Source organism: Brachyhypopomus gauderio, chromosome 8 (assembly GCF_052324685.1).
Source record: "Brachyhypopomus gauderio isolate BG-103 chromosome 8, BGAUD_0.2, whole genome shotgun sequence".
Classification (NCBI taxonomy): Eukaryota; Metazoa; Chordata; class Actinopteri; order Gymnotiformes; family Hypopomidae; genus Brachyhypopomus; species Brachyhypopomus gauderio.
In genome coordinates this window covers 2,678,091-2,703,478 of record NC_135218.1, presented here as the reverse complement: position 1 = coordinate 2,703,478, position 25,388 = coordinate 2,678,091, and the positions used below count along the sequence as shown (strand labels likewise).

Genomic DNA, 25,388 nt, shown 5'->3' with positions numbered 1-25,388 from the left:
GAATGGGTGCTACAATCTTGGTGGCTGGCAATATGGCACCAGGGACCACAGGATCAACCTGCGGTTCCCATTGGCGTGATAGGGCATCGGGCTTGGTATTTTTGGATCCCGGGCGATAGGACAAGGCGAAGTCAAAATGACTGAAAAACAAGGACCACCTGGTCTGTCTGGGGTTCAGGCGTTTGGCCTGTTGAAGGTAGGCCAGGTTTTTGTGGTCCATCCATACCAAGAAGGTGTGCTTAGCCCCCTCTAACCAATGTCGCCATTCTTCCAAGGCCGCCTTGACGGCTAACAACTCTTTGTCCCCGATGTCATAATTGCGCTCGGCAAGCGTAAGACGGTGCGAGAAAAAGGCACAGGGATGGAGCTTGGGTGGTTCCCCTGTCCTCTGGGATAGCACAGCCCCGACCCCTTCGTCAGAGGCGTCAACCTCCCCTATAAACGGGAGGTCGGGGTCGGGTACGGTGAGAACAGGGGCCGCCACGAAAAGCGCCTTAAGGGCGTCAAAAGCCTTCTGTGCCCCAGGAGTCCAGGTGAACGGCCCAGGGGACTTCCAGGTCAGAGCAGTAAGAGGAGCGGCTGTTTTTCTGTAATTCTTGATAAAGCACCTATAGAAATTAGCAAAACCTGGCGAAGTGTTGTGGGGACAGGCCACTGAGCCACGGCCTTGGTCTTAGCAGGGTCCATAGCCAGCTTATTTTGGGAAATGATAAAGCCCAGAAAGGACACTTCCCTGGCGTGGAACACAGACTTCTCCAACTTAACGTACAGGTGGCTTTCCAACAGCAGTTTGAGAACCCGACGTACGTGTTTGGCGTGTTCCTGCTGTGAGCGGCTATAAATCAATATATCGTCCAGGTAGACGTATACGTAGTGGTCTAAGGCCTCTCGCAGATCTTCATTAATGAACCTCTAGAAGACCGCAGGAGCGTTCATGAGCCCGAACGGCATGACCAGGTATTCATAATGTCTAGACGGGGTGATAAAAGCGGTCTTCCATTCGTCCCCCTCCCTTACCCAAACCAGATTGTACGTGCTCCGCAGGTCTAGCTTAGTGAAGACCGCGGCTTGTTGTAAGGACTCGAACGCGGTTGCCATAAGAGGCAGTGGGTGGCGGTCTTTGACCGTGATCTTATTGAGGCCCCGGTAGTCTATACACAGCCTTAAACCACCGTCCTTCTTCCTGACAAAGAAGAAACCGGCCCCAGCAGGGGAGGTGGAAAGCCGGATGAGACCAGCAGCCAGGGACTCCTGGATATACTGCTCCATGGCCTTATGTTCGGGCATAGCAAGGGAAAAGAGCCTACCCCGGAGAGGACAGGTACCTGGCAGCAGATCGATCGTGATATCGTAAGGCCTGTGAGGTGGAAGGAAATCTACTGAAATCCTCCTTGAGGTCATGGTACTCGGAGGGAACCTGGCTCAGGTCGATCACCTCGGGCGACCTGTCGGGTGTGCCGGTCCTGGGAGACAGGAGCCTTTACACATAGGGCCCCATCGATTGACTGTCAGGTTGAGCCAGTCGACCTCAGGGTTATGGCGTTGCAGCCAGGGAAGGCTGAGGATCAACGGCGTTTTGGGGGCCCTGATGACGTAGAGGGCTACGTGTTCGGTGTGCCCTCCTATTGTCAGTGTTAACGGCACCGTTTGGTCAGCGACCCCTCCTGAGGACAGTGATCTGCCGTCCACTGCGGCCATAGCCGGTGGCGTGCTCAGCGGGACCAAAGGCACCCGAGGGCTTTAACCAGAGCAGCGTCGATTAAATTTCCAGCCGCCCCTGAGTCCACAAATGCCAGCTGTCTGTGTCCGGCAGAACCTCGCCATGACAGGGTGGCATGAAGGGTTAAACCGTTAGGATGGGGAGAACCCAAAGAGCCCGCCGAAGGCCTCCCGTCTACTTGCGGACCTCCCCTTTTTCCTGTAGATTAGGGCATGTGGTGCGTTTGTGCCCCTCTTTGCCACAATATAGACACCGACCCTCCCGCATGCGTGACTCCCTTTCATGTGGGTCTAATCGGGCCTGGCCTATCTGCATGGGCTGCTCTTGGTTTTGTTCCCTGTTCTCACTATAAACGGCAAAAGAGCCTACTGTGTGCACGACACCGGTAGCTTGAGATCGGTGCCGCTGAGTACGCTCCCGTAGCCTATTATCCAACCTGACCGTGAGGTTAATACATGCATCAAGGCCGTCAGGGAGTTCTCGAACGGCCAACTCATCTTTCAGGTTGTTGTTAAGGCCTTCCTGATAGACAGCCATCAGGGCTGCGGGTCCCCATTTACTTTCCGCGGCCAGCGTTCTAAACTCCAGGGAGTAGTCAGCCACAGATCGCCTGCCTTGGCGTAACAGGCGACTGCCCACTACCCCCCCGGAGGCAGGATGATGGAATGCCAGTCGCATGGCCTCGGAGAAACGCGCAAAGGACGCACATACATCAGGCTGGTTCTCCCACACAGGGGTTGCCCATGACAATGCCTTCCTGGAGAGGAGAGCCATCACGTATGTTACCTTGGCTCCATCAGTGGGGAAGCGTGATGGCTGCTGTTCAAAGATAAGTGAGCATTGTAGCAAAAATCCTCTACACTCCTCCGGGTCTCCAGAGTAATGCTTAGGCGCAGGTAGGGTGGGTTCTGTCTGTGCCTGGGCCACAGGAGGAATGACAGGAATGACGGGCGGAGCAACGGCTTGAGTGGCAGCCTGCAGTGACACGGTCAGGCTCTGTAACTGAGTCAGTATGTGTTGTAATGTTTCTTCGTGGCTATTCAACACCTGACCCTGCTGCATGACGGCAGCACTCAGCCTTAAACATGAACCCAGCCACACCACAAGACATTACGGATCTGAGTTGTACTGTTATGCGGGGACACGTGAACGCGCACAATCACGTTGTATGCGGCGGTACGCGAACGCGCATATACCACGTAGGTTGCACTAAACCCAAACGCCAAACCAAGAAAACAAAACCACAAAACTGAGACCTCCGCCAAAACGCTCGCGGGAAAAGAGCAAAGAAAAACGTCTTTGTGAAGGCAGCACGAAGGAAAAACAACAACAGAAGAAAGAACAAAAAACAAAGACGCAGATAAACTCAACGTGGGGTAAGTAGCCTACCAAAACACAGCGTGCAAAATAAAGAAACGCGGAAGAAACTCAACGGCATATAAGATAAACAAACAGGGAACAAAAACCGCCGGGGGAAGAACCAGCTGATCTAACTGGAAGGCGAAAATAAAAAACTTCCCAAAACGATCAGAGAGAGAAACAAGAGTAAAATACAGTGGGGGAAAACTTGATAGACCCAAATGGGCAGAAGTGAGACACTTGAAGAAAATAGCTCGAGAGAAAAAGAGACGGCAAAAGCAACGAGGAGAAAACCAACAAACGTTACCGGCTGACTGCTCAAGAGAAACAAACAACTCAGCAAAGAAGAGATGGCAGCGGCCTCCCTAAGTAGGGAGCAAATCGCAGACCCTCCAGAATTTCGCGATGTTGCGATTTGCAACTTCAAATTCAAGCAAACCCTGCGAATTGAGGGTGGTGTTGCAAACTTCAGCCAATCACCGCAACTTTCCGGCAAATTTGACCAATCACTGATGTCGTCTTAATCTGACGTCGACAAACTCCTGCCTTACTTCCGTGTATTCGTTCAAGAGGAGCAGACTGAAAGCAGCATGAGCAAGGCGAACGTTTCACACTTGCCGACGAAAATAACAGCAAAAGTTCGGGAAAAGCAGTATGCCGGTACACTACATGAAAGTGGGGGTAAACCCACTTGTTTCACAACGATGGGTTCATACATGTATTTCCAACAAGTTTTAACATTTCTAGTACCAGCCCATCCACTCCAAGTGATTTTTCAGTGTTTTAAGAGACGGAAAGTTCATTTCTGCCACCGAGCTGTTGCACTTTGAGGGATCATTTCAAAAAAGTGAGAGGGATCATTGTGCATTCTCTGTCCCAAGACCTGTGTTTCAGGGAGCGGGGCATACAAAACTTGAGAGGGATCATTCCCAAACTATTTCATACCACATCGAGTAAGAGAAATAAAATCATTGCTTGAAGTGTTAAAACCAGGGGTAAAACACAGGATAAGAAGCATAATACCCATAGGGAGATCCAATTAAATAAATAAATAAATGGACAATAAATACATGGGTAAATAACAGGGTTGCCAACGCATTTGTCTGTTCTCTCACGCCACACATCCGATATCTCACGCCGAAAAAAAATCTAGTTTATTTATCTCTGATCCATATCTATGATTCAAAGAGTTACTAGTTCGCTCTGGCACCAACCACTGGCGATCGATCGGTCGCGATATATTACTTAATTTGTGTCCATTTTACACTCCGCCCGGTAACAATTTACGTTCGCCCCCAGCAATTTACAATTAAAATTGACTACTAAATAGAGGAAACCATACAACATTTACCCCCTATTGCAATGTAATCACAAAAAAAAGCAAAAACACACCGCAACTTGCATCGCAATTTTTTTGAAAAACACCCACCAACATCAAGCATTTTAGCCCGCAACAATCACAAAAAAGGCCCGCGAAATCCTGGTGGGACTGAAATCGGCTTCATCTCATCTTTGCTGATTGCGTCTACTGGATGTAGGCCGCAAGCGCCCTCTTGTGGTCATGGGTGGGGCAGCGCTGGGGCCTGCCCTGACACAAACAGTTTAGGATTGGGGCACTGGATTCTGTTCTGCAACCAGAGATGTATAGTAACGAAGTAGAAATACTTCACTACTGTACTTAAGTACTAAAATGCTGTATCTGTACTTTACTGAAGTATTATTATTTTCTTCACTACATATTTTCCATTTGTTTAATACTTTGACTCCGATACATTTTCTACGTGCTCTATAGTTACTCGTGACAATTCTAAACATGTTAGCTGGCGCTGTCACCGGGTCAAGCGATCAGGCTGTTTTATGCTCCGGTCGCGTCCCACCTCTGCTGCTACCTTCACTCAACACTTGAGCTTTGTAATCTAGGATCACTTGACGTGTAGTGACTGGCGCAAGGGTCTGCACGGTAAAATTATGCAATCGCGGTGGCTCCGCCCATACGCGTTGGACCCGCACGCGGGCGTGTCGCGAGGTCGTGCACCACTCATTTTTTGTGTGTGCGAAGTTACAAGGTGGAATTCATGCACTTGTACGGCACTTTCAAGGTCCATTTTCAATATTTTCCAGCACCTTCAGCTTAATTTACATATTGACACAAATACACATATACTCAAAATAATTCTAAATTATTCGCTTCTTATCTCATTAAAAGAGATGGTACCGTGTTTGGTAACAGCATAAGTGCTGCATAATAAGCTTGTTGGCATTTTAATGTACATATATTAGCACCTTCCACACCATCAACATTGAGTGATTGCGGCGGTGAGGGTGAGAAAGGACCACCCCTGGTCCTACCTAGACACAATGTTTGCGTTTGCCAGAGTGAAAGAAAATTCCTATATGATGAAGTACCTACTCCTAGAGTGTGAAATATTGGCCTTCAAAAATTCACCTTTGAACTGATGAAACACATCAATGTAAGTTACAAATATAGCGCACAGAAGACACACCAGCTTGAGCTGTCAGTAAGCGCTAGTTAGGTTAGATATCTTGGCTAACTAACCTAATTATGTTCATGACGTGCTGCAGTATTCACTTAACATTAGCTGGCAATAAAGGCGATGTCACGCTGAGTTGTGTTTTTAGCAACAGTAGTCCGATCTTTTCGTGCTGACTGATCATGTGCCTATTTTATATTGTAGTGTTTTTATAGGGTAAGGACATTTATTGAGGGTAAACGCAGGGCAGTAGGCTCACCCTTAGAACCCAATGGATGGATTTTACGTCAAAAATACACCTTGTTTTCTCAGCTAAGTTAAGATTAATTTGTACTTCTGCATCAAACCTACGACGTAGCGGGACATAGGTTATCTGTTTTTTGTGTACGAAGTGTTAAGCCCAGTTTAGTTTTAAGTTTTAGTTTAAGTTGCTACTTGTTTTTACATAAAGGACACTAGCATTTATGGTCTTTGACAGCTTTGATTTTTAAGTGATATATAAAAAATTGATAATCAAACTTTGACTGCTTTCTTTAATACTTAAGTACAAAAAATGCTGAATACTTCTGTACTTCTACTTAAGTAAAGTTTTTAAAGAACACTTCAACTTCTACTCAAGTCACTTTTTTGATAGAGTACTTGTACTTTTACTCAAGTATGGGTCTCTAATGCTTTATACATATCTGTCTGCAACACAGTGGGGAAAACACAATACTGAGTAATGCTGTGATCTTCTGGAGTCAGACTGGAGGTAGGTCACATAGGTCACATAGGTGTAAAACAAAGGTGTGCATGAACAATAAAGGTCAGCAGGTGTGAATAGGCTATAATGTCCATTAGGGGTGTGACTCACCTCACGAGACGAGACACGATATTGGGTTCACGAGAACGAGACGAGATTTTAAGAAAACTAAAATGACAAATTATATGACTGGACAACAGACTTTTATTTAACTGAGTTACACATGCATTTTGAAATGTTTTATTATAACTCTTGCATGCATGATGTAAGCATAAACATTTAATAAACTTCTTCCTCTACAAATTGAAATTAAAATAAAATTTCATAAAAGTTCAAATAAAATAAGAATATTTCTCCTTTTTGTTCAAGCGCAAACAATATTAGTGAGTTTCCGCTTAATGACTGGGTTAGAGACTGAAAAGTCCGTCGTAAATCAGTTTTCGTCGTTAAGCCTGACCCTGGATTTAGATACGCTTTAATCGTAAATCCAGTATAGAAAAAACAATGTTCTTGTGCAGAATACTCCACTGTGCTGCCACTGTTCCTCTGCGCACCGCGCAAAATTTAAAAAAAGTCGGTGGTAACTCTGGTCCGTCGTTAACCGGACCTGTCGATAAGCGGGGAATCACTGTATTATGTGCAAAACAAAAAGTTCTTCTCTGTCAATACAGAGTGCAAATAGTGCAAACAGAGCCTGACCAAGTATGTCACTGAATTTGCTGCAACTACACTGCCATGTTCATTTTTAAGAATATTAGCATCCCCACACTGCTCCCGATATCCTTTGCTGTCTCAACTTGCCAAAGTGCCTTTCTGTCCCTGCTACCTCTGTTCAAGTGAGATATGTTGATCTGAGTACTGAGCTGTGGTGCTGCTGTAAATGTCTCTGTATCGTGCTCGTATTGGCCGTGGTGTACGGAATTATTTTCGTACAATGTTTGCATATGGTCCGTGTCTTATCAGTCACTCCCTTGCCATTTATCATTTCCGCCGGGTACCCAAAATGCTGCCAAACAAACGATTTGAAAGTGGCGGGGGCATCTTCAATAGTAATACCTGTATTTTCCGACGTCATTCTGGCTGCTTGCTGGATCACAAATCTCGCGAGACAGATTTTTAATGAGACAAGAAATCTCGCAAAGTTACATCTCGCGTCACACCCATAATGTCCATGCAATTATGGAACGATAAAGGGTATAGGTTTTGACTAGTACAGACTATTTATATGTTTTTATTTATTATATGTATTATTTATTTATTTTGTATACATTTTTATGAATTGTTTTCAATATGAAATTGTTTTCAATATGAATTTGAATATTAATTATGTAAAGGAAGACCCATTATACAAGTGCAACATGCTGACCAGAGTGCTGGTTTGTTGTGATCAGCAGTCACGAGAAGCAAATCTCAGGTCAGAAGATGGAGTCAGAGCTTTCAGAACTTCACCTGTGTCTTGCTGAAAGTAGAGAGACTAATTTGAATGTGTATTGTTAGAAGAGGCTGAAAGCGATGTTTTGGTTAGGATGCTTACTGGGTCTTGCTTAGTTTTCAGAAGCTCACAGGTCCAAGATCAATACCAGTGAAATGTGTTCTTTTAGAAGGACTACACATGATAATCCAGTAGATCACTGGCTGAACAGAGATGGACGTTCTGATGCTCCTACTGACAGCGGTATATATATCACCAATGCATTTTAATTTAAATGGAACGGTCAGAATCCATCAAAGATCTCAATGGGTCTGGTCAAGTCTGTCCCTTTATGTCCTGTATGGCACAGTGTTTTTCTGTATCCACTGTTGTCTCACTACAAGGCTTTTGCTGTCATTTCTTTTTACTGCAGTTTGACCCGCAGTGATTTAAAGGGGGATGTAAGTGAGGAATAAGTACAACATGCCACTTTTATGCCATTGATTTTTTTTCTGCTACAACGAAATCTAAATCTTGTAGGAGGTGCAACTTTGCGTTGTTTTTTTTGCCTTGTTTGTAACATGTTGTTTTCTGTTTGTCTTCAATCATAGTTTTCTTGAAGCTTTAAACGTGGCATATGGAGACGTGTGGTTTGCGGCGTATTTGTGAATATCTTTGTTCTGTTTTAAGGCTCTATGTGCACATGTTCATGAAGGCTTTGTGTAGAAAAGGTGTCTGCTGAAGCATTTTCTGGGTAAAATGGAGCTGGCATTGACCAAACTGCAGCTGTCACGTTGTGGTGTTTGGAGCTGGTATTGATTCATAGGAAATTTGATGTGTGTGTGTGTGTGTGTGTGTGTGTGTGTGTGTGTGTGTGTTTGGTGGATTTGCCTGGCAAGTATGCATACTGCAGCATGTCAGAGGGATAATGAGCTGTGTTTGCGCATGTCTGTGTGTGTGTGTTTGCGCATGTCTGTGTGTGTGTGTGTGTGTGTGTGTGTGTTGTGTCTGCATTCAAGACATAATGCCTTGGTCTGTCACTGCAACGTGGTGAGTCCTCTGAGCACATGGGAGCCCGTCTGAGAGATGAGGTGAGGGTGTGAATGAGGGGGAGGGACGTCTAGCAGTGTTAGCTGTTTGTTTTGCTGTATAAATGTGGAGAGAGTTTTCTGGTCATATATAAATGAGGATGAAGAGGGAGGTCACCTCTATTCTTTAAGATGTCTTCACATATGTTGTTCCTCCTCCCTGCTTGGGCCCTGTCCAACCAGCAGCAGCTGGTCCACTCCCATTTTATTAGATGGGATTTCATTTTCTGTTCAAAGTGAAGGGAAATTTTCACGAGGCTCAGAGCATGCTTCAGAGCCCATGGAAACGAAAGGGTTACCGCGGAGACTACGTGTTTACGTTGCCGCTTCCTGCAGCTTGGTCCCAAGCCTGTTGCCGTGACGACGGCCCTGATTCCAGCCCGCTTTGGAAAGTGTGTGATTCATTGACATTATCCCCATACCTGCCTGCAGACGCATGCAGTGTGTGTGTGTGTGTGTGTGTGTGTGTGTGTGTGTGTGTGTGTGTGTGTGTGTGTGTGTGTGTGTGTGTGCTCATTTGTGGGCTTCCACATGTGTACTGCAGTGCTAGTCACAGTTAAAAATAAAGCCTTGGTGATAAATGAGGGAACCTTAGCTAAATGTGCGTCAGAAACATAAAGCACGGTGTTTGTCTACGGTACGGAGCAACCTGAACACGTTCTGTTTGGTATGTGCTGTCGCTTCAAAAGGAAGATGTTGTTTTCATGAAGATGAAGCGGAACATTTAGAAATAGGTCACTGCAAGGGCACATTAAAGCATCTACACCAGGCCCGGAGAAGGAGCACCATAATGTTTTTCACTTTTGGGTTATGTCATTGAAATTATTATGGTGGCAATCACAACTAGAAGTGCACTAGGAAATCACTATTAAGCCCTGACTTCAAAAGCATTTGACATCTTTTCTTAAAGGTTTGCATACTAAATGCAGACCTGTGTGCGTGTTGGTGTGTTTTATTACATGGGCACTGGGCTGTTTTCTCTTTATCTTAAACTGAATTGGTATTTTAAAAATTATTATTATTTATACAATATTATGTACCACCTATGTATAAATGTGTATGTGATGTATATAGTAGCCCGTATGTAATTCATATTCACAGGAATGGGCCAAAACTTCCAAAGTTCTAAGCCAGTTTAAATGTGTTTTCAGATGTCTGCCACCCACATCCTAAAGCACACTCCAGTCACTGCAGCCACTACTGCCTCTGACCAAAATGCACAAACGTTTCCCATTGGCCACTACGGCAAGGAACAGATACGCATCATCGGTGGGCCAGCCAATCACTGCATGGCCCAGGCAAAGCACTCGGGATCGCGGGAGACGGCGCTGGGAGCCTGTAGCTCTGGCCCACGACGTTCTTCCTCTCCGGTTAACGGGGAGGAGGACGATGGAGGGGGCGGGCTGAGGGTGAGGAAAAAACGCAGGAAAAAAGACAAGAAAGACACACGAGCCTTGCAGGAGGTGGAGAGAGAGAGTGACATCAGACCAAAGAAAAGGAAGGAGCAGAAAGAAGGGAGGGACCTGTCGAGGAAGCCCAAGGCACCTAAGGAGCAGCCCAGGAAGAAGGAGGTGAAGGTAAAGGAGGCCAAGAGGGCCAAGAAAGATCAAGAAGTCAAATCAAAGACGCAGGCCAAGAACGTGGCCTCCCCGCCGAGACAGCGCGGGAGGAAACCCAAGTGAGTCCAGTATGGGTTCTAGACGTGAAGGCCCATACTAACAGATATTTCTGATTTGTAGATCTTGAATTTGGTTTTATTATCATGTTACAAATATTATTACAGGGAATACTTAATGAGTTAGTTAGTATAGATTGTTGTTATTTTAGTACTGTAGACTTTTATTTTCTTGACTTATAAGGAATTTTAGTCCAAGAGCAATTAATCAGTCACAGTTGTTCCCTCCATAGAACCTTATATGTTTAGAAAAATGTGGAATGTTTACGGGGTGGAATACTGAAAAATTGAATGTACACCGTACACACTATACTTAGTGTTTTCAAGTACTCTGACCTCGGTGTGTTTCTAGATTCTAGTGTGTGAAGAACGAGACTCGCGTTATTTGTGCTGCTTTTGCCCCTGCGTGTTGCGCAGAGATCAGGGAGCCGTCCCTCCGGAGAAGAGGAAGAAAGGCAAGCGGAAAAGCGAGAGCCTGCAGGAGGCGCTGGAGAGCGATGATGCGGCCTCTCTCTGCACACTGGCGGGTGGAGGGGAGGAGAGCATGGACCCCATGGACAACACCGTGAGAGGCCGACCGCTGCTCCACACCACACCTCCCCCACGGCCTTGCCTCCAACTCCACCCTGTCCCTAAGCCCCGCCCCCACAATAAGCCCCTCCCCTACCCACCCCTGTGGCTCTGGCTACCTGCTCAGCTCCCATCACCTCACTTCTCCTTTGAGCTTCTCTTTTTCTTTTCCTCATCAGTTTAGACACTGGCTACAATTACATGCATCCTAATAATCTGTTAATAATCCGGATAATTATCCTGCATATAAATATTTAATGGATATTCAGAGTAGAATAGTAAGAATGAATCTGACTGATTTCACAGTTGCAGTCAGTGACCAAATTGGCCAAATAGCACTTTTCACAATACAAGGCATCACAGTGCAGTTATATGAACACTGGGTCTGGGTCCTAACCTAACCAGGGTAACCAAGTGGATCTTGGGAGGTCAGAGACTCAAGAGGGAACCTGGCTGAGGGAACCAGTCTGATCTAGAGATGCATAATATGGGTGAAAATACTTTATTCTGATTATTTTGCTACACATTACAATTATATTTTATTAACATACACTCGAGGATATGTCACAGTTTGACATGGTTAGACTGGCCTGCAATATTTTTAACAAATTATTTATATTTTATTAAATTGAATATGTGTTGAATCAAGTAAATTCCATTATCCATGAAAACACCAGGAGAACACCCATCTGGCATATATGAGAAGGTCTCGATGGGGTGTCAACAGTCATTTAATGAAGGGGTGGGGCATCCAAACAATGTTTTGAAAACATGATACACCTGCAAGACTTAAGATCTAACGATCTAATACTGATCAAGTTTACAATGAGTACATTTTGCTGTGCCTATCACATTTTAAGAAATGTTAAAAGACAAGCAGGCTTCTTAACACAGGACCTGCTGGAGCTTGTTATGCCTGAGCTGGTATAGTAGCTTTGATACTAAATGAGGCTCCTCACATGTGTAGGATGCTTTGTTGAGATTGCATATTTGTAAATAGATACTTTTAACAAGTTTCTGCATTTAGATCATTGCTGAACAATTCATTTGCAACATTTAAGTTCATTGGAACAGGTCCATTTGAATTAATGGGTATCTTGGTGTGTAAACATAGCCACAGTTGGATTAGCACCTTTAGCTAAATATGCCCGAATGACACATTCGTTTTGCTCTCACTGGCACACTCACAGAACAGTTGTCTTCATACACTGCATCATCTCTCTGTTTCTATCTCTATATTTTTCTCTCCCTCTCAGAAGAGGCGATCGGGGCGTCAGGTGAAGCGCAGGAAGTACAACGAGGATCTCGATTTCAAGGTCGTGGATGACGACGGCGAGACCATCGCCGTGCTGGGCACAGGGCGGATCCCGGCACTCTCTTCCTCCGCCCTCGCCTGGCAGGCCGAGGTAACCGTGGCAACTCCCTCCATTTCGCTTCACATCCCAACTGCTGCTTCTGTCCACTGGGCTCATCATCACACACGTACACACTCGTAGGACAGATGCACGCACATACACACACACACACGCGCGCATGTAAGTTCACCATCACACATGTACACACTCGTAGGACAGATGCACACACACACACACACACACACACACTGGTAGGACAGATGCACACACATGCACGCACGCATGCGCGTCAGTTCAGTCCTCCCCATACCCATCACTCTCTCTCTCTCTCTCTCTCTCTCTCTCTCTCTCTCTCATTCATTCATTCATTCATGGACGTGCCTTTTCTTCTGTCTTCACCTTTCATGAGGTCACCGTAACTCAAACACATGTACAAGACTAATCCCTTCTCCAATCTCTTCCTAGGAACCGCCTGAAGATGAAGCCAACATCATTGAGAAGATTCTCTCTGTGAGGAGCGTTAAGAAGGAGGTACGCTGGTCACCTTCCCCTTTAGCGCATGTGATTAGCAGCGTTCCCTCCCAACAGTGAGAACAGCAACAGTGCTCTCTCTCTTCTCTCCTCTTCATTTAGATTTCCCCCGGAGAGCCTCCTGAAGAGACAGAGGAGTTTTACGTCAAGTACAGAAATTTGTAAGTCTCTCATCTAATGCCTAACATCCAAAAATGCCTGCAGAACTAATATAGGCACTGCCAGCTGTAGCAAGACGTTTTAGAACATTTGAGCTGGGTCCTTGGAGATGTTGCCTCTTCTACATGAATTCTGACCTGTGGTGTTGACTACTGATTAATCCTGTTCTTGATGAAATCTCAAGAAAAAAGGTAGAATGCTGAACGACACATTTGAAGACACATTTGTGTGTTCAGAATGTAATTTGCTGTTTAATGGTCATTTCCTTTTAATGTCATCTGCAAAACTGCCGTCAGTGCTGTTTTTGCTATGACTGGAATTCTGCCTCAGCAGTTTGAGCACAGAAGTTCAGAGCGTTCTAAGGCTTCTCAACAGTCTTGTGTCAATAGTGGTAAACAGTGTTAAACAATACTGTTGAACTCTTTCATCTGCCAGTGACCCAGTGCCATAAGCCAGTAGACCTACTGTCAAATGATGAAACCTGCACCTAGTTCCTACATTTTACCTCTCCTGATAAGTCACTGGGCTAAAGAAATAAATGTATGTTTTCAGCACTTCTGTAATTGCATTGAGTATCGTGTTTTCACACAAAGGATTGCAACTGTCAAGAAGAAGGTGGTCTTTTTATTCTTTAAAGCCCTCTTTACTGCTGTGAATGATTCTACAATAGTAGATAAAAAGGTTGGGCCTCAACATCAAATCTGTTTGGGTTGGTGGGTGTGGAGGTGTTTTTAAAATAAAAAAAAGAAATTACAGTACCAAGCTTAAAGTTAACATTTTAAACTTTTCTAAACTGAAATATTCGTGCTTTAATCCCTTTACTCTGAACCAGGCCTGCAAACATAAACAACTATTTTGTCACTGTAAGTAAAGCTTCAAATCAAGATTATGCCAATAACACATCACATGAGCTTATTAAATAAACATGGCCAGTCGCCACTAGACTGGCTGGGTCAGGATTCTTCCTCTTTTCACTGTACGTGTGTGTAGGCCTGGCATTGTGGTGGGCTGTGGGGACTGTACGTGTGTGTAGGCCTGGCATTGTGGTGGGCTGTGGGGACTGGCAGGGCACCAGGAGTGTAAGAGTGGTGCTATGTGTCTGTGACACTGTGTGTCCTTATTAGATAGCGGCTTGCCTTGAGTCATCCCTGCCTGGCTGGGTTTCAGCATTAGCGCTCGTGCTGTCTTAGGGCCAGAACGCTGCCTGGGTGAGCCGTAAGCACATGATCGGATGCATCGATTGGACATTGGTCTTCTTAAGCATTCAATTAAGTCCAACTTTTAGTGATCCCCTTATATGAAATACTCTATACTACTGTTTTATGTGTCTAATGTATTGAGATGTTGTTTTAAGTTGTAGTCTGTGTTCTTTTGGCATTCCATACAAGCAAAGATGAATTCATATGTGATCATGAGAAACCAGTGTGGCATTGTTGTGAATGCGCGCCGCTTTGAACACACTTCTCCTAAACCAATGCCTGGTTTCCGTGCCAGCTCCTATCTTCACTGCAAATGGGCGAGCTTGGAAGAGCTGGAGAAAGACCCACGCATCCACCAAAAAATCAAGCGCTTCAGGAACAAGCAGGCTCAGATGAAGCACATCTTCACAGAGGTCAGTGCCACCCTGCCAACAAAATTAACAAATTCATTCCACAAGTCGGTCTACCTTGAAAGTGTTTGTGAACCAGTAATTTAATTATTTGTAGAGTTTTACTAAATAAAATCACTTGCATGCAAAAATATCTTTGTATTTTAATTTTGGCAACATGAAGTAATCACTCGGCTTTGCTGTATGATGTTATGGGAGGACCTCGTGGAGGAATATGGTTTTGCTGGGAATCGCACTAATTTGCTTTTATTACACATTAGTCATGCTAGCATTTGTTTCTTTTGTTGCTTGAAATGGCAGCAATGTTTTTGTTTGTTTTATGTTTGTTTTTTTTTGTTAAACTCTTAGCCAGATGAAGACCTCTTCAATCCAGACTATACTGAAGTTGACCGAGTTTTGGAGGTTGCTATCACTACAGACACAGAAACAGGAGAGGTTAGAATCATAATGGAAACCTAATGAGCACGAAACTGAGAACAATACTACTTGTAAATACAGTTTTTTTGAACTGTGGTTTGAAGTCATGTATTTGTGTGTCCAATCAGGAAGTGACACACTACCTAGTAAAGTGGTGCTCTTTACCCTATGAAGAAAGCACATGGGAACTTCAGGAGGACGTAGACCCTGTAAAGATCCATGAGTTTGAAGACCTCAAGAAAATCCCAGAACTCAAACATGTTGTAAGCTTTGAAGTTTTAGTTTGTTGAACTGAATTTATATCATGTATCAGAAATCTGATAACATGTTTCAGATTTATTTCAGTAAGAACACATGGTTTTAACTGTTTAAATTTGTGTCTAAATTCTACATTATTCTGTAGATTGTTTTTGTGCTTTTCTGTTTTGCTTGTACCAGCGCATAGCTGTCCTTGTGCAATAAAATCATTAGTAAACAGTAAGATGTTCTGGTACATTGGCCACAAATTCTCAGTTTTATAATAGTTTGTTTCTCTTGTAGGAGAGGCCTCTACCGGAGCAATGGCAGAAGCTAGAGAAATCACGGGAATACAGAAATGGCAACCAGCTCAGAGAATATCAGCTAGAAGGCATGAATTGGCTCCTTTTCAACTGGTATAACAGGTAAAAAAAAATGTTGATTTCACAACATTGAGATTTTTAAGGAGAATTTGACACGTATTGATTGATGCTAAGATCAAAAATGCTTTATCCTGATTTAGATTTGTCTCTTCGTGATTCGTGGCATTTGACAAGTTTGGTGTTAAGAACATGGAAAACAAGAGACTGAAAACACATTTTTGTGACAACCAAGATGTCTCAGGATTTATGTTGACAGGATGCTTACACCGAGTCTGTCACAGTCAAAGACAGAGCAAAAAATAAAGGAAATTAACTAAAGTCTCCAGCTGAAGAGATTAATGAAACTATTGTAACAAACATAAGTGTGAACAAACCACAAGTAGAAAGCCATTGTAACTTCACTGACCAATATGGTCATGCAGACACAACAGCGTAGCAACATAATGATACACAAGTGATGCAAGCTACAAGGCTCAGTATGCCAACTGTGTGAAGCATGGTATACAACCAGATTACACATGTGCAACAGAAAACACAACATAAACAAAAGGCCATGTGTGGCAGTCAGAGCTCCGCCATGTTGCAGTTCATTTGTTTGGATATATAAAGAAAAGAATTGCCCTCATAAAATATAATGATTTTTTTTTTTTTTTTTTACTATCTGCCTCTCCAGAAAAAATTGCATCCTAGCAGATGAAATGGGCCTGGGGAAAACAATCCAGTCTATAACATTCCTCTATGAGATCTTCCTCATGGGCTTGAGAGGCCCCTTCCTCATCATCGCCCCTCTCTCCACCATTACGAACTGGGAGAGAGAGTTCCGCACTTGGACCGAGATCAACGTCATCGTCTATCATGGAAGTCAGATCAGCCGGCAGATGATCCTGCAGTATGAGATGTACCATAAAGACGAACAGGTACAGGAGTCTCACTAATAAACAATCACCTGTTGGTTGAAGAAGGTTCATTCACATGAATTACTTATGTTTACTTCAGATTCCCTCTTATTGGGAATGTACAAGGTACCGGTATTTAGAGGACAGAAAGATGTCAAGACTTCACTCAACTATACTTTATGCTCTGTGCTTTATACTCTGTCCCCCTCTCCCTTTCTCTCTCCCCCTCTCTCCCTCTCGCTTTTCAGGGGAACATGGTGCCTGGTCTCTTTAAGTTCCATGGTGTCATCACCACATTCGAGATGATCATGGCTGACTGCCCTGAACTGAAGAAGATCACCTGGCGATGTGTGGTGATTGATGAGGCACATCGCTTGAAGAACCGTAACTGTAAACTACTGGAGGGACTCAAACTCATGAACCTGGTCTGTTTTAACAGTCTCTTGCATTTAACATCAGTCCAAGTTATTGAGTTTGAGGAATGTAAACTGTTTATTCAACCAAAAGCCTGTTTGAGTAATTTGAGTGATTGGTAATGGTCATGTGAGAAGTGCTGTCAGTTTTACACCACGTCCCTTCAGCTTGAGCATGCTTTGAATCTGCTTTCTGCTTTGCTGCATTTACTACTCTCTCCACATACTCACATTATTTTCCTGACAACTGAAGATGGTTTATACACTTACCGGCCACTTTATTAGGTACACCTGTCCAACATGAAAGCATGGATCCATCCAACCTTGTATCAATGGTTCAGGTTGGTGGTGGTGGTGCAATGGTGTGGGAGATATTTTCCTGGCACACTTTGGACCCATTAGTACCAATTTAGCATTGTGTCAACGCCACAGCCTACTTGAGTATTGTTGCTTACCATGTCCATCCCTTTATGACCAGTGTAACCATCTTCTGATGGCTACTTCCAGCAGGATAATGCACCATGTCATTAAGCTCAAATCATCTCCGACTGTTTTCCTGAACACGACAATGAGTTCACTGTATTCGAATGGCCTCCACAGTCACCAGATCTCAGTCCAATAGAGCAGTGATTCTCAACTGGTGGGTTGCGACCCAAAAGTGGGTCACGGAAACGTTCTGGGTAGGTCACGGACAACTTGTAAAAAAATAAAATAATAATAATTAATGCTCTTCTGATTTTGTACTTGTCTTTTATATTGAAAAAATACAGAGAGGCACGCGCCAGACATGCAATGGTAACCTCCAATCGTTTACCGTTTTAATTTGTTATAACATTTGTATTGTTTGAGTGGATCGCGACATAATGACCATAAGAAAATGTGGGTCCCGGGCTGAGACCAGTTGAGAACCCCTGCAATAGAGCACCATTGGGATGTGCAGCCGACAAATCTGCAGCAACTGTGTGATGCTATCATGTCAATATGGACCAGACTCTGTGAGGAATGTTTGCAGTACCTTGTTGAATCTGTGCCACGAAGGATTTAGGCAGTTCTGAAGGCAAATGGAGGTTCAACCCGGTACTAGCAAACTAGCAGGGTGTACCTAATAAAGTGTGTGTGTGTGTGTGTATAAAGTTTGAACACTATTGGGAGGTATCATCCACAATTCTATATTTGTGGTATCTTGAAGTCAAGTGAGTCTATGTAGAAATTCATGTATGCCTATATGCACTGCTCTCAAATGCATAGCTATACTTCTCGGAACATTTTCCTTGGATATACTTATAGACAGCTATTTTTAAAAGTACTGACTATTTCTGACCACACAATTCTTTTTTTTTAATCTCCTCAGGAGTATAAAGTCCTTCTAACAGGTACACCTCTGCAGAACTCCGTGGAAGAACTGTTTAGTTTGCTCAACTTCCTGGAGCCGATGCAGTTTCCTTCAGAGAGCACATTCCTTGAGGAGTTCGGAGATCTGAAGACTGAGGAGCAGGTGAGTTCCCAGTGCCTGTGGTCCACCATGAAGATGCTGGTCTTCAAAACAGATGGATATACACAACACATCTTTTATCTCAGAAATGATAATTGACTGTACATTTTTTACTCAGTACATGTGCTGGTAAGCAGGTCCTTTAGTAAATGTATCATAAATCTGTTTGTTTAGGAGCAAGCCATATAAGAGTTGGTGTTGGCTACTAAAATCACCATACACACTTGGAATTATAAAATAGAGAGCTGCAGTGTAGACCATGCAAACGGAAGATAGTACTACTATCATTCACTACTGACAGCAAGGTTCATAAATAATATTAATCCTGCAGGAAGACTGAAGTAGTATTTAACAGTAGACTTCACTGGGTTATCTGAGACCAGGATACTGGACTGCACTTTGCAAATTAACTTTTCAGTGAAATGTAATAGTTTTGTAAAGGTCCTGGACAATGTTCATGTAACCTTTTTCAAGATGTCAGTACATCACAGCTTAATGAGTCATTCTTCATTTTCTCCCCAATACTGATTCACTGACCAAAAAAGGGAAGCGCTTGTCCATCTTCGGCTCTTTTCATGCTGTGACAGTGAAGGACAGGATAGGTTTGGGTAATGTTCTTAATAACCACTGTTTACGTTATATAGGAAACACCAGGTGGTCTGATCCGATTTGTTATATTTGAATGAGTAACAATTGTACTGTCACATTTACAGGCATGAAAATCTGTCACCTTTCGGCGAAATTCGCCGTTTTGAAGTTGAAAAGGGTGACCTACGTGAATCGTGTTGATCCGATGAGTTTTTTTTTTGCGGGGGGGGGGGGGGGGGTCGGGGGTCGGGAGAGTATATGTATATATTTTAATTATCATATTGACTTAATAAGCAAACAGAGCACTTCCGAAATCGGCAATTCCAGCAGTTTCCGCCCAGAACCTTCATGGAGGCCAAATAGCGTTCAATCATACGAACGTTCTTCATTCATGTTATTCATTGCTAAGCAGGACGAGAATCAGGACCTAGTGCTACACCACGGACAAGTCAGAAGAGCGTACATTTACCACTACATTTACCAGATCGTACATTTACCACTACATTTACCAGATTGATAAATAGGTAGATGGGCATACTAAGTTCGCGTCAAGCCCGTGTAGTTAACGGCGACATAAAATGAGAAACAAGATTTTTTTTAGTGTGTCTGTAGTTGTAACTGGTGAATCCAGGGACGTGTGAGGATAACATTCGCACCAGGGCTGAAAAGGTTGAAGATGAAGTTGTAAACGCTTGTCGTTTGAGTCTACCCTGTGCTTTAGCTCATGTTAGAAAATAAAAACACGTGAACCGTGGTATTTTTACACTCATTTTCGCCGCTGATGTATTTATTGGTTCTTTAAGACGTAATGGTTTTGACTGAGTCATCTGGAATGGCGAAAGCGGCCTCTCGCGTTTAAGGATCTGGCTCGTACATTGAATCCATTGACATGACAGTCAAAACATTTTTTTAATGGATTTTACTATATTTTACGGAGCCCGTAAGGTGACATCATGTAAAAAATAATAACGCGTGGCCACGACTTATTAACGCGTGGGAACGAGATACTAATGTCGCCTTTCACACGCGGCAACAAAGTTTATTTTTCCCAGGGATGTTCGCGAACTGACTGCCCAATGAAGGTAAACCTGGCTTTATATAAAGTAATACTTAATTATCTTGTTTGCACGCGTTAGTAAGTCGTGGCCACGCGTTATTATATTTTTTACATGATGTCACCTTACGGGCAGCGTAATATTTGGCATCACCTGTCGCTGTATCCCCGTACACCCACATATATGTAATGCTGCAGGCCGGAGCCCCGGTGGGCGTGGGTAAAGGGCGGAGCATGTGTCAATCATTTTCGAATGCAGCCAATCAGATAATAGACTTTTGTTGTCAATCAATTTTTATTAAGCCAATTATCAGCCAGAGTTAGCTGTCAATCATTTTTTACTGCAGCCAATCATCTTAACAGATCTGCCAAAAGAAGGCGGAAACTGCACGGAGAATCTCTTTAAACAGAAGTATATGCCGCTCTTACACAAAAGTAGCTGAATAAAAACATTAGAAGAGCTATGACTTTAGACATTTTTAAATCCAAGTTTAAAATACTTCTCACTTATTTTTCTGGAACGGCACTTTAATGTTTTTTTCCTTTATTGCACGTATTGCATCATTTGTACATCATATATATACGTGACGAGTGTAAATTGTTAGCGGAGGGGGGGTGTAAATGGACACAAATTAAGTATTATATCGCGATCGATCGCCAAGTATAAACGCCTCCGCCGAGCTGAGCGTTGAGGAGCGATTTTGATTGGAGGATCGTGCTCTATTTTTTATTATTAATTTTTTTACTGATGCTGGTCCAGCGTGTCGCGTGTCACTGATTATGCCTCGGCGTGCCAACGGTGGCCCGCGTGCCATAGGTTGCCGACCCCTGCTGTAGAGCCTTTGAATATTAAAACCATTGTAGAAATTAAGTTCAGATGTGACCAGCAATGGAGCGCAAGTAAAAGGACGCGATCACACAGTCTCATTGAAAATGTAGGAGTTAATGAATAAAGTGCACCAACGCAAAACCCGTGACATAATCCCAATAAAGTTTGAAGACCAGTATTTTTTTATATAATCAGGCATTGCTTTTAATCGTCATAATTATGGAGGGCTAGCTAGATATCGTATGCTCACCGTGTACATCTTTCGCCTAGAGAAATTCGTGGGCAGAGTTTAATTACATCTTTGCGGGAGTCATTGAGTTGGATTAACTCTGATTTGATCAACTCTGTCCGATAACTCCAACACTCCATCGTCATTTGATTATATCAAAACAATACTAGTCTTCAAACTTTATTTGGATTATGTCACGGGTTTTGCGTTGGTGCACTTTATTCATTAACTCCTACATTTTCACTGAGACTGTGTGATCGCGTCCTTCTTTTACTTTACTTGCTGAGCTTAATTTCGACAATGGTTTTAATATTCAAAGGCTCTACAGCAGGGGTCGGCAACCTATGGCTCGCCGGCCACCGTTGGCACGCCGAGGCATAATCAGTGGCACGCGACACGCTGGACCAGCATCAGCAAAAAATTAATAATAAAAAATAGAGCACGATCCTCCAATCGAAATCGCTCCTCAACGCTCTGCTCGGCGGAGGCGCTTATACTTGGCGATCGATCGCGATATAATACTTAATTTGTGTCCATTTACACCTCCCCTCCGCTAACAATTTACACTCGTCACGTATATATATGATGTACAAATGATGCAATACGTGCAATAAAGGAAAAAAACATTAAAGTGCCGTTCCAGAAAAATAAGTGAGAAGTATTTTAAACTTTGATTTAAAAATGTCTAAAGTCATGACTCTTCTAATGTTTTTATTCAGCTACTTGTGTAAGAGCGGCATATACTTCTGTTTAAAGAGATTCTCCGTGCAGGTTCCGCCTTCTTTTGGCAGATCTGTTAAGATGATTGGCTGCAGTAAAAAATGATTGACAGCTAACTCTGGCTGATAATTGGCTTAATAAAAATTGATTGACAACAAAAGTCTATTATCTGATTGGCTGCATTCGAAAATGATTGACACATGCTCCGCCCTTTACCCACGCCCACCGGGGCTCCGGCCTGCAGCATTACCCTTCTCCGTACACCAGCAGCCACCCCCGTCGCCGTATCCCCATGACGTCACATGTCAATGCCCCCCACGTCAACGCCCCGTCGCCGTATCCCCATGACGTCACATGCCCCGCCCCCGGTCTTCTCACCTTTTTAACCCCTGACCCATTTTCATGCCTGATTTAACACAGGAAAGAAATTTGAAATAATACAAGCGAGCAGGAAGCAGCTACTGAGTGCTGAATTCTCATGAGAATGAAAAGGTTCTTAGAAAACAAAGTTGATGAAGGGTTGTGCAGACCAAATCTTCATGCGAGTCTGTCATTTAGATATTGGTGGCTATGACATGATTGCTTTTGAGATCATGGTGCATACCAGTTATAACTCCAAATCTTCATAACCACAGTGAGCTTCAACTGGACAGCAGAGAGTATTTACCTAAAATAGGCTGTCTTAATAAGGCAAGTTGTACGTGGTTTCATCTTCATTTGTTCCTGTTCCTGGGCAATTATTTAAAACTTTATTTCTATTTATGTTGAGCGTTTGGTTAAGACTTTTCCTCAAAACGTACATGTCCTTAGGTGAAGAAGCTCCAGGCCATTCTGAAGCCAATGATGTTGAGGAGACTGAAGGATGATGTGGAGAAGAATCTGGCTCCCAAAGAAGAGACCATCATCGAGGTGGAGCTCACCAACATCCAGAAGAAATACTACCGAGCCATCCTGGAGAAAAACTTCGCTTTTCTGGCCAAGGGAGCCAACCAGCACAACATGCCTAACCTCATCAACACCATGATGGAGCTTCGCAAATGCTGTAACCACCCATACCTCATCACAGGTGTGCACACACTCCTACACACACACACACACACACACACACACACACACACACACACACATATCTTACCTGTCTTGTTTCACTCAGGTGCGGAGGAGAAGATCTTGGAGAGCTTTAGGAAGACCCACCATCCCGATGCTCCAGATTTTCAGCTCCAGGCTATGATCCAAGCTGCAGGGAAACTCGTGCTCATTGACAAGCTGCTGCCCAAGCTGATCGCTGGGGGGCACAAGGTGCTGGTCTTCTCTCAGATGGTCCGATGTCTGGATATCCTAGAGGACTACCTCATTCAGAGGAGGTGAGGCTCAACCTTACACATGGCCATTTTACTGCAAGTTTCCTATAATAAAAGTTTCCTATAATAAAAGGTTACCATCCACTTGTTAGAACCGTTCATTAAGAACATCTTGAGAGCCAAACACGTTAAAGGTGCCTACTGTGCTCTTCGGTGTAAACATTGGTGTGAAGTCTCTGTTGACTAATTGTTTAGCTTTTAAGTGATCCATACCGTCATACCAAGACTGTGCAATTTTGCACACTTATATTGTCATATAGAGTAATATAAAACATTTCTGCATTACAGTCTTGCTTAATGGTAATAACAGGCATGAAAATCTGTCACCTTTCGGCGAAATTCGCCGTTTTGAAGTTGAAAAGGGTGACCTACGTGAATCGTGTAGATCCGATGAGTTTTTTGTTTGGGGGGGGGGGGTCGGGAGATTATATTTTAATTATCATATTGACTTAATTAGCAAACAGAGAACTTCCGAAATTGGCTATTTCAATGACAGTGGCCAGCAGTTTCCGCCCAGAACCTTCATAAAGGCCAAATAGCGTTTCAATCATACGAACGTTCTTCATTCATGTTATTCATTTACTGCTAAGCGGGACGAGAAGCAGGACCTAGTGCTACACCACGGACAAGTCAGAAGAGCGTATTTACCACTATATTTACCACTACATTTACCAGATCGTACATTTACCACTACATTTACCACATCGTACATTTACCACTACATTTACCACATCGTACATTTTTAATTGGGTGGATTTAATTGGGTTATTAATGGTTTCAATCGTTTTCATATTTTGCGGTAAAACAAAGTTACTGCCGTTCGCTACAGCGTTGAACACTGTCAGATCTAACCCAAGCTCTTGTGATAATAGGCCCATCTATCTACCTATTTAAGTTCGCGTCAACCCCGTGTAGTTAACGGTGACATCAAATAAGAAACAAGATTTTTTTTCTAGTGTGTCTGTAGTTGTAACGTGTGAGGATCACATTCGCACCAGGGCTGAAAAGGTTGAAGATGAAGTTGTAAACTCTTGTCATTTGAGTCTACCCTGTGCTTTAGCTCATGTTAGAAAATAAAAACACGTAAACCTGGTATTTTTACAATAATGTTCGCCGCTGATGTATGTATTGGTTCATTGAGACGTAATGGTTTTGACTGAGCCATCCGGAATGGCGAAAGCGGCTTCTTGCGTTTACGGATTGCGTTTACATTGAATCCATTGACATGACAGTCAAAAAAAATTTTTTTAATGGATTTTACTATATTTTACGGAGCCCGTAAGGTGACATCATGTAAAAAATAAATAAATAACGCGTGGCCACGACTTATTAACGCGTGGGAACGAGATACTAACGTCGCCTTTCACAAGCGGCAACAAAGTTTATTTTTTCACAGCAAAGCAAGCAGATCCCAGGGATGTTCGCGAACTGACTGCCCAAGGAAGGTAAACCTGGCTTTATATAAAGAAATACTTAATTATCTTGTTCGCACGCGTTAGTAAGTCGTTCGCATGCGTTAGTAAGTCGTGGCCACGCGTTATTATATTTTTTACATGACGTCACCTTACGAGCTCCGTAATATTTGGCATCACCTGTCGCTGTATCCCCAGCAGCCACCCCCGTCGCAGTATACCCATGACGTCACATGTCAACGCCCCGTCGCCGTATCCCCATGACGTCACATGCCCCGCCCCCCGGTCTTCTCACCTTTTTAACCCCTGACCCATTTTCATGCCTGTAATAAGCGGGTATAAATGCATTCTGCATTTCAGGTACACATATGAGCGCATTGATGGCAGAGTGCGAGGGAACCTTCGTCAGGCAGCAATCGATCGGTTCTGTAAGGTGGATTCGGACCGTTTCGTGTTCCTGTTGTGCACACGAGCAGGCGGCCTGGGCATCAACCTCACCGCCGCCGACACCTGCATCATATTCGACTCGGACTGGAACCCACAGAACGACCTCCAGGTAACCCCCCCTCACCGCCTCTAACACGTACAGCACAGAGGAAAAGGCTAGGAGAAGATATGGACCTGATAGAGTGTGTAATGTCCTCTA

At 43.7% G+C, this 25,388-nt stretch overlaps 1 protein-coding gene across 4 annotated transcripts in view; it reads left to right on the top strand.

The window, feature by feature from the left end:
• Positions 1-25,388, top strand: part of chd6 (chromodomain helicase DNA binding protein 6) — a 58,193-nt gene that overhangs the window by 11,188 nt on the left and 21,617 nt on the right. For all 4 annotated transcript variants that reach the window (XM_077013802.1, XM_077013803.1, XM_077013799.1 and 1 more), the window contains exons 3-17: positions 9,964-10,490; positions 10,905-11,052; positions 12,314-12,463; positions 12,878-12,943; positions 13,046-13,104; positions 14,597-14,714; positions 15,060-15,146; positions 15,257-15,391; positions 15,669-15,790; positions 16,422-16,665; positions 16,893-17,069; positions 18,409-18,552; positions 22,780-23,035; positions 23,123-23,333; positions 25,103-25,298. In XM_077013802.1, the coding sequence (XP_076869917.1) occupies positions 9,964-10,490; positions 10,905-11,052; positions 12,314-12,463; positions 12,878-12,943; positions 13,046-13,104; positions 14,597-14,714; positions 15,060-15,146; positions 15,257-15,391; positions 15,669-15,790; positions 16,422-16,665; positions 16,893-17,069; positions 18,409-18,552; positions 22,780-23,035; positions 23,123-23,333; positions 25,103-25,298 (2,640 nt within the window). The remainder of the gene's footprint in view (positions 1-9,963; positions 10,491-10,904; positions 11,053-12,313; positions 12,464-12,877; positions 12,944-13,045; positions 13,105-14,596; positions 14,715-15,059; positions 15,147-15,256; positions 15,392-15,668; positions 15,791-16,421; positions 16,666-16,892; positions 17,070-18,408; positions 18,553-22,779; positions 23,036-23,122; positions 23,334-25,102; positions 25,299-25,388) is intronic.